Below are 9,573 nucleotides of genomic sequence, written 5' to 3' on the forward strand. Positions count from 1 at the left end.
GCATTCCATTAACTCAGAAATAGACCCCAACACCTTCAAGTGCGATTGGGGAACCTTTGCTCAATGCTACCTTCTTGTCGCCCTCGCCCCTCCGGGTTCGCAGGCCGCTGTTTTCGACGTGGACGCAGCCCACCGCCGCATGCCTGTGGCCCCAGAGGACCGCTGCCACGTTTGCGTTTCTTGGAAGGGCAAGGTCCATGCGGATCATTGTTGTTGCTTCGGCTGTTCCAGCTTGTCAGGAATCTTCGGGCGCTGTGCTGACGCCATTGTGGCCATATTTCGTTCTAAGTCCATTCAGGACATTCTTAAGTGGGCCGACGATTTCCTTTTCTTTCACTACCCTTCTGCACGCCTACCTTCAGGTAGTTCCCTTTCTCATTCCTCCTGCCCTCGTTCTCTCTAACTACTCCTTAGGCGCCTGCGTTTTCTCGTATGACGCTTCGCTGATCTGGTCGATCGCAATATATCTTGGCTGGCCCTGGTCCCCAGACAAGTTCCGCGACTTTCTCGCCCTCTTTGTCTACATCGGCTTCGAATGGGACCTGGCGGCAAAATCTGTCTGCATTCCCGAGGAGAAGAAGAAGAAGTACCTTGTGCGCCTGGAGGGCTGGGTTTCTGGCGCGAGCGTGTCAGCCCACGAGTGCGCTGTAATGACTGGGACCCTCAACCACTGTGCAGCGGTCGTTATCGCCGGCCGTTCCCACCTCGCCTCCTTGTACCGTTTCGCTTCGAAGTTCGCAGTCTCCTCCTCTCGCTTCGAGCGTCGTGCTATTCCTGCCTCCGTTGTTGCCGACATGGCGTAGTGGCGCGACCAGCTGTCCTCAGCTTGGTGCGGCATCCCCATTGTAATCCCTCCATCTGCCCATCCAGTTCCCATCTTTGTCGATGCGTCAACGTCCTTCGGCATTGGTTTCTGGTGGGACGGTCGCTGGCTCGCGTGGCGTCTGCTGGACGGGTGGCACACCGATGGTCGGGACATAGGCTGGGCTGAGATGGTGGCAATTGAGCTAGGCCTTCGCTGTCTCATCTCCGCCGGCTTTCGCAACGCCCACTTCATCCTTCGCTCAGACAACCAAGGGGTCGTGGGCGCCTTCAACGCTGGCATGTCTCGAAACTCCGAACAGAACGCCATCCTTCGTCGTATCATTTTCTTGTTCCAGGAGCACTCTCTTTGGTTCTCCACCGTCTGGGTGTAGGGAATGACGTGGGTATACCCATGGGTATCTGTGGTCATACCCCCACCCACACCCACCAAAAACCCACACCCACCAGTGTGGGTGTGGGTTTATTCATGGGTACCACGGATGGCTACCCATACCCACACCCATGGAGGGTATACCCATGGGTGTGTGACATAACTGGTTGGTACTATCTTAACAAATGTTGTTGTAGACTATAGTACTGGAGGCAAATCTACTGCTGATTTTACCTTGTTAATTGGTAATCATTTTATGTGAAATATAAGCTAAATAAAACCAACATCAATAAGTCTCTGCAAAAAAAGAAAGTTGATATTATCCTTCAGTGTCTTTATAGAAGTTGTAGTACTAGTTTAGACAAGTCTGTTGTGAGTCTTATTTTGTGAACAAGTAGTCATTTGAGCAAGATATAATTTTGAACACTACTGAACCAAAGCTCAAAGTTGTGTTTCCATAGTACTACATGTAGCATAATAAATTGAATCAACATAGATGACAAAGATAGTATGGAAAGTGAAGTTGCTGGTCATTCAACCTAGGCATACCATTCACTGAGACCACTACTAGTATATTTGACAAGTTGAATGACACATCACAGTGCAAAGATAACATTTCTGCCTACATACCCACCATGTGGGTGTGGGTAGGGGTGTGGGTATCCCAAGTGCCTACCCCCACCCATACCCCTGGATACCCACACCCACAACCCACGGTGGGTTACAGATACCCATGACATTGCCTATCTGGGTGCCTTCAGCTGAAAATCTTGCTGACCCCCCTTCTCGCGGTATCTTGCACTCGTCTGCAAAGCGGTTTGCACACCCGCCTCACATTCCTTTCCACTTGCGGGAGTTCGTCTCCCTTCACTTATAACTTGTTGTCCGCAGCTCTGTCCTCGCTTACATTATTTCTACCTTATTATTCATGCTGCGCTTACTAAGTGTCGTTAGTGTAACTAACTAAGGTTCTGCAAAATAGACTTGTGCCGTTGTACGACAGGCGAGTGAATCAGTCTATTTTGTGCACGGATCTGAGTCAGATGAGACTGAGTATCTGACTTAGATAGTTGGAGACTAGGTGCGAACAACATCGACACGAGTTTCGTCAGTTGGGGTGGGGTTTTCCGGTCGTGGCCTGCTTCGGCTTTTGCCGGGTCACGCTGACAAGAATATCCGCTGAGTTCGGCGGCAATTGAGATCATTGTCGGGCGAAGCGAAAAGAGGTCGAATGCACGCGGGATGGAGAGCGCGAAAACATCGACCAGCGGATGAGAGCCAGCATGAAACCTCGAGTGTGAGGCATGAGTTTTTGAGGAGTTTTCTAAAGCACGACACAACCCACAATGAGCAAGTGCTTACACAAAGTCGTGCAGAAAACACCGACACCCCAACTGGCGAAGACTTGCGAAATAACGCGAGCGCATGAGTGCGAGTGAGAAAATATTCATTGTCTAACGATATCTACGTTCGTATGAGTCCATTGAAGCTCTAACAAGAGAGAAACGTGAGTCCTGCAGTGAACTGGAAGTAAAAGTGGGGATGATGGAGTCAATGCGTCGCCAGTAGTCCATAAACGATCTCGATTTCCAGCGACCCTGGGCAGCTACAATATCTGGTGGGTTCCCGCGGAGTAGCAGTTCAGTAGCCCCCCCGATGCGGAAGCAATGACCTGTAAGTGTGTCCAACCCCGACGCTCTCCATACGTCATTACATCTCGTTATGAACCAAGGCCTGGTGAGTGGTGCCCAACCCGAGTCTGTTTCAAATGCGAAGAGCGGGGCGAAGGATGGTACTGAAGAGTTGGCTGACAAGTGGTGCATGAGCGCGTCGTAGGGATTTGTGGGATCGTCGATCCTCGTTATAGACACTGCGTCACCTTCTCCTTGTGTGGTTTTAGACCACGGAATGCGCAGGGAGGCGAACTTGACACCGCCGTCAGTTGCGCGATGAGTGATTGGTGCGGAGCGTGATACGTGGCGAGAGGCGTCGAAGCCGTGAAGGGAAGGAATGATAAGTTCACCGAGTCTGTGAAACGAGTCAGTGAACGGTCAACAAGGACCATGCGAGTGTCGCACCTGCAGCAAGACCAAAAAGCGATACTGGCTACGCCATAAACAGCGGCGTCGAAAGAGTTGGAGAGGTCAAGATGACGGAAGAGCATGTGCATGTGGTCCAGAGAGACTGGAGGTCTGCGGGGACGCTTAGAAGTGTCTGGGACCACTTTAGCCAGACCTTGTTTAGCCCTGCGAACTATAGCGTGACCATGCCACTGCGCGCCGTTGAGTTGATGCCAGAAGTGAAGTCCCGCGAGCCAGTTGTCTGCGGTCGTTTCTGCTACGCGACCGGCCCAAGAAGATATGAATGCTGCTATAATGTATTCTGATGCTGGAAGGCGACGGTCCTCGGGAATAGAGATGGAGTCGCAGAATTGGTGAAACCTTAGGAGGCCTGCTCCATAGTTCTCCCTAGTCTTTGGCTCTACTGAAATTAAGAGGACGTCGAGGAGGCGTGATGCTGTCGCGAGTGGAAGATCGTTCAGAAGATTCGAATGGAATGAAGTTGAATGAGGCGCAGACCAGAGGCGAACCCTGTCGCGTGCAAGAACGTGAGGACGGAAGGTAGACGGTGCGATGATATTAGCTGGTTTAGGTTTACGGGGCTTAGGGATCTTGTGAGCAGCGGTGGGCGGCACTCCGATTTCGGGTGGCTTCTTCAAAGCGTTCCGAAGACGGACCAAGGCTGTCACCATGTCAGCATCGGCTGACTCTGACGAAGGGGCGTCAGACATGAGGAAGGATGAAGGGTTCCAGCTCTGGGGGCAGCTGGATTATGGGTAGACGAGTGCTCGCTGGACCCGTCTCGCCACGAGAAACGGGGTCTGCCTTGTTCGTGAGCGACTCGACGTAAGTCAAATGATAAAGCATGTTAGAGTCCATTGCAATGGCCTCCACGCGGCGGATGCAAGAGTTAACCTGGAAGTTCCTGCTCCGACCGTGCTTGAAGGCCCCAATGATTCCTTGGTTGTCTGAGTGGATCAGGACAGCCCGATCCTTCCAGCCGAAGGTGAGTAGTGTGATCACCGCCAGCTCGACGGCGATGGCCTCGAGCCATCCGATGTCACGTCCTTCTCCTTTCCAGCCCGCTGTGATACGCCATGCGCTCCACTTCTCGCCCAGGACGAGGCCAATACCCCAGTCCGTTGAGGCGTCGACCCAAAGGTCTATGTCTTGAGGTGGACCTCTGGGCGTGAGGTGACGTGCAGGAGGTGGTCGAGAAAGCGTGGATCTCCACCACTTCAGGTCTGAGAGCACTGATGGCGGTGGCTTTCTGCGCGCGAAACGAGAGTCTGATGGGAACTGGGAAATGAAGCGGCAGAGGTTGGACAGGTATGCCCTACCGTGAGGAATGACGAAGGCGACATGTGATAGTGTTCCGTTAATGCTCATGGCGTCCTTGTACGACATGAATGGTGACGTGGACAGAGCTAGCAGAACGCTCTCCAGCTTAGCGAGGTATTTGAGACGTTTGGGCTCAGGCAGAGACACCGACCGCTCGATGAGGTCCCAGAGGAAGCCAAGGTACGTGAAGATGGTGTCGAAGTCGGCGCACTTCTCTGGGTGCCATGGTACGCCCAGAGGGCTCGTTGCTGTGAACACGTCTAAGAGGTCGAATAGGTACTCGTACGGTGTGAAGAGGCCATTTGCGTCGATGACGCCGCCCGCTACGGGGAAACGAAAGATGGAGTGGTCGTCGACCCATTTTTTTATGGGAGTGATGTCCATACAGTGGAGAATGTCTACAGTAGCGTCTGCTATGTGGCCTTGAACGCCACCGGCGGTCGTGAGGCCGAAAGGAAAATTATGATCAACCCAAAACGAACCGTCAAAACCGACAACTAGAAACCTCTTGTGCGGCGGCCATACAGGCACGGTGCGATAGGCGGCTTCTATGTCAAGCGTTGCAGCTTGCGACCCGAGCGGAGCGGTAGCCACCTGTTGGCTGGTAAGTATGTGCTATGACATAATACCGTGCGTCCTTCGACGCGAAAAAGAGGTGATGGCGCGCTACGGGGCCTCACACGAGATAAAGAGCTCAGCGAGGCTCAAACGAGTGCCTCGCTGGCAAAGAAAGAGGCGGGCGACACCGCACAACGGAAGAGGCGGACGACACCGCGCAACGTAAAGAGGCGGACGACACCGCACAAGTAAAGAGCTTAGCTGGGCGCATATATGCGCCCAGCTTCGCAAGAAAAGGGGAGAAGAGGCGGGCGACACCGCACGAGGCAAACGAAGACACTTACGATCTCTGCTACTTGTGCTGCTGTGCCCCAGGCGGTTGGGAAGTCGTCAGCGTCGAGGTGCTTGTTGACTGAATATCCATCTTCCTTGTTGATGTATGAGAGGTCCCTAATGATGCGAAATTTTCCGGGCGAGCCGGCTTTCTCCACTAGGCCAAGCGGGGAGGAGACAAAGAAGCCCCCCAGTTTGGCTTCTACTTGAGCTGCTGAAAACGGTCCTGACATGCGATTGAGTGTGACTTCTTCTTCTAGGTATGAACGGATGACGTCTGGGTTATCTAAAGCTGATTTGTGGTTAGGTGGAGTGTACGAGCGGGTGAGAACTGGCATGTTGCCAATGGGAAAACCGTGTCTGATGTTATGCGCGAGGTCAGGGTATTGAGATGTAAGGTTGAACTTGAGTAAGAGTCTCTCGAAGGCGTCAGCACTGTACGGTGTGACGACGCGGTGCAGGATGTCATCAGCACAGTTTGGCTGAAGCGGCGTGTGATTTGCTGCCGCAGACGGAGCAGACGTGGATGATGTCTGCTCCGTGCTTGCCCGGGATGCAACGCCCGATGTTGTGTGAGATGCAGACGATGGCGGAGGATGACTTGAGAATGATCTTGTCCTGCCATACGCAGACGAGCGGAGCGTTCTTGGCTGAGTGTGTATAGGTACAGTCACTGGCTTTGTGGCCGTTCCGACCGCAGAGGAGGCAAAGGGGTCCGTCGGAGGAGGCCCCTTTGCCCCTTCGAAAGGGCTTTCCATCAGAGGACGATGGGGCTGGGGCGTCTGATCTTGGTTTGACTGCGCTCTGGTACGGATGGTAACGGTTCCCATTGCCGCCGCTAGAGCCTTCGAGGCGGGATGCTAACGCGGTGAGCCTATTGAGCTCTCTGTTGGCGTTAGCAGCTGCCTCGTCGGACTTATCCCTCGAGATTTTCGTCAGCGTGTCGTTCCAACGACGTTCGTAAGCTGCTTCAGTCAAGAAGGACTTGGTGTTGAAAAATATGCGGCGAGTCTCGATGTCGAACGTGAGCACAGCCGTGAAGTTCTCTTCAAACCTCTTGCGGGAGAGACAGAACAGTCGGTGCTTCTTGAACTTCTCCTTGATGGCTGCGCCTGCGATGTGGTTAAGTAGCTCCATGAAGTTTTCGTAAGCTTCGTAGAACTGCGCAGGAGACAAGGATGATTCCGGAGGGAAGCCCGAGGCGTCCATTACCGACTTCTTGGGATCGTCTAGAACGAGACCCTTTTTCATAATGATGCACGAGGGATCATTATGAATCTTCTCCATGGCTTCTGCCGTTAAGAGCGTGAGAGGCACGTGCATTTTTGAGTCTGCAAGATTAATGATCACGCGTGGGATTTCAAAAATGTCGTCTATGGATGAAACCATCTTGATCTCATCGTCGTTGTATGCGAGTTGTTTGACCGTAGATGTGGTGCTGGACACCGCTGGGGGTGCAGAAGTAGGAGCTTGTACGTCCTGATGACGTTCCACCATGAGAGAGTCGAAGGCTGATCGAGAATGCGGTGTAAGCGCGTTAACCGCCCTATATGCGTTGATTAATGGGGTATTGGTGTCAATAGGCCCCGGATCAGGCAAGGAACGCGGGTCGAGGCTTGGGACATCGAGCATAAGCTCGTCATCGGATACAGTACCCGAAGTCGTGTCTCTCCGATCTGCACGTTCGCTGTTACGAGCTGTACGCGCGTCATTTTCTCTCTGGAGCAGATCCCTCGGGGATAATTCCCGTCGGGACCTTGGCCTACCGAGGCTTTCTGCGATTCTGTCGACGTCTACGACATCCGCGTCAGTGTTTGGGACGAGCGCTGCGGTACTTTTTCCGCCAACGCCCCCTGGCAAACCAGAACGAGACACGATATTGGTCATGTCTAGTAATGGCTAGATCTGTACGGAATAACAATAAGGTGTCGAGTTCTCACTTAAGAAAAACGAGAGAGTGAGCGCGTAAAGAAAGCGAGATGAAAGACGCGTGTATCGGGACGCGTCTTAGTTACGCGATCACTCGATTAGTAAGCACTAGTTTGAGCTAAATGTTCTCAGGTTCACGTGTAGCTCAAACTGCACTCGTACATATTTGTATTTCTACCCTCTGCAATGCAATCCTCTTTCTGTCTACTAGCACATGCCTTGCCCAGCCAAGAAAATGAACTTCATGGGAAACCATTACCGGTCTCACGGCTTACTTGGTATGCTCTCACCTTGAAATAGCCTTCTCTTGGTTCATCTCTCCTCTCTTCCACACAATGGACACTGTATCCGCCCTCCAAGCGCTAGTAAACTCGGTGACGCGCCATGCTTGGAAGCTCGAAATGCTGGAAGGCTACCAGGGCGGCGTGAACCGCTTCCTCGCCTTCTGCTCTGCCAACAACATTCCCTTATCCTTCCCTTCGCCCGAATGGCTGGTATGCGCCTTTGCAGCCCATAGAGCGGGCTCCTGCTCAGGCTCTGCTGTAGCCAACGATGTCGCGGGTCTTCGGGCTTGGCACATCGCCAATGGTCTTCCTTGGCTCGGCGGGATTCGTCTGAAGTACGTTCTCCGCTCGGCGGTTCGTCTCACCCCCGACTCTTCCAAACGACCCCCGCGCCCTCCAGTAACCTCGGAGATGCTCGAGGCCTTGCACTCCTCCCTCGATGCCTCACTTCCTCTCCATGCATGCGTTCTGGCCTGTGCCGACGCGGTCTTCTGGGGGCAGGGACGCCTAGGCGAATTCCTCCCCACCTCTCAATCCCGCTGTCATGCATGAAACGAAGATCATGCATTGACATTCAATAGGATAAGGGTATACTAGTCCAAAAGCTTTCGCTTTAGACTAATTACTCTATGTTGAGGCAAGAGAAGTAAAAAGTGGCAGAAAGCTCGCGTTTCGTTTACTTCTGTTTACGTTTATCTTTGTTCACTTTCTTGCTTCTGTTTCTCTTGTTCTTTTTTATTTGTGCACGTTATGTGAGCTTCAGCCACAATCTGAGCTTACATAACATGTAATTAACCCAAGGAGAAGTCATGTGACTCCAGAATTGAGTCATTTGATCTTGGACGATGTCACTCGATGTCATAACTCCACAACGATGTCATTTGATGTCATAGCTCCACAATGATATCATTCAGCTCCACTTTGCTCCACAAATGCTCCACACTGCTCCACAGTGATGTCATTTGCTGTCAAATGAGTCAGAATGAGTCATTTTCCTCCTTTGGTGTTCTTTCCACTTCAATTCTGCATTTTATGCTACAACTACCTTATTTCTTCTGAGATTTGTGTCTCTTTCTATTTTCTTGGTACTATACAGTTCCTGGGATATTTCCCACACCAAATGTATATAAGGAGGCTCAATTCTCTGAGGAGAAAGGAGAGACTCCCCATATTGGAGATTTCCCACTTCACATCTATCATCTGAAGTGCAGGCTGAAACTGACAGCCTTACTACACTAAGATTTGATATAATCTTAGTCTTGTGTTATCTTTACTGTTGTTAGGGGCATTTAGTCACCCTAACCTTCTTTTCTAGTCCTTTGTTGGTCTAGAACTGCTGTTTCCTTGCTTTGATTAAGTCAGCAAGGATTTGTCTGGGAAAAGCTTAGTCAGCATCCCACACAACCCATATCTTTTGTCCAAAAGCTGTTTGGACAAAGAACTCTTCAGGAGATATTCTTGCTTTGATTACGTCAGCAAGGATCTGTCTGGGAAAAGCTTAGTCAGCTTCCCATTCACTGCCCCATTTGTCCAAGGATCATTCGGACAAACCTTCCACAAGTCATAACTTGCTTCGAGTAATCTCAGCAAGGACTTGCTTGGGTCAAGCTTAGTCAGCTTCCCAATTCCACACCACCAAGGACTTTTGCTCCATACCAAAGGTCCCTCGTTCATCAAAGGATCCACACACTTCAGCCAAGTGTTGTGTAGCGCATCCACTCGTATATTTGTCCAAGGACCATTCGGACAAACTATTCGTCAATGTAGTCTAGTCCATCTATTCTACGCAGTTCATCGTATCAGGCCTATCATCTAGGTCTATCATCCCATCCAAAACCAAACCCCATTCCAAGAACCAACGACAGACTGTATA

General features: G+C 51.6%; 1 protein-coding gene across 1 annotated transcript; it reads left to right on the forward strand.

The window, feature by feature from the left end:
• Positions 1 to 7,751: 7,751 nt before the first annotated feature.
• On the forward strand, positions 7,752 to 8,252 carry DEU56DRAFT_914771 (uncharacterized protein; the record flags this gene model as incomplete). The annotated part of the gene is made up of 1 exon (XM_041357666.1): positions 7,752 to 8,252. One exon carries the CDS (start codon positions 7,752 to 7,754, stop codon positions 8,250 to 8,252), a length of 501 nt encoding a protein of 166 aa, XP_041206242.1.
• Positions 8,253 to 9,573: the final 1,321 nt, after the last annotated feature.

The sequence above is a fragment of the Suillus clintonianus genome, assembly GCF_016758775.1.
Source record: "Suillus clintonianus strain FC179 chromosome Unknown DEU56scaffold_59, whole genome shotgun sequence".
NCBI lineage: Eukaryota > Fungi > Basidiomycota > Agaricomycetes > Boletales > Suillaceae > Suillus > Suillus clintonianus.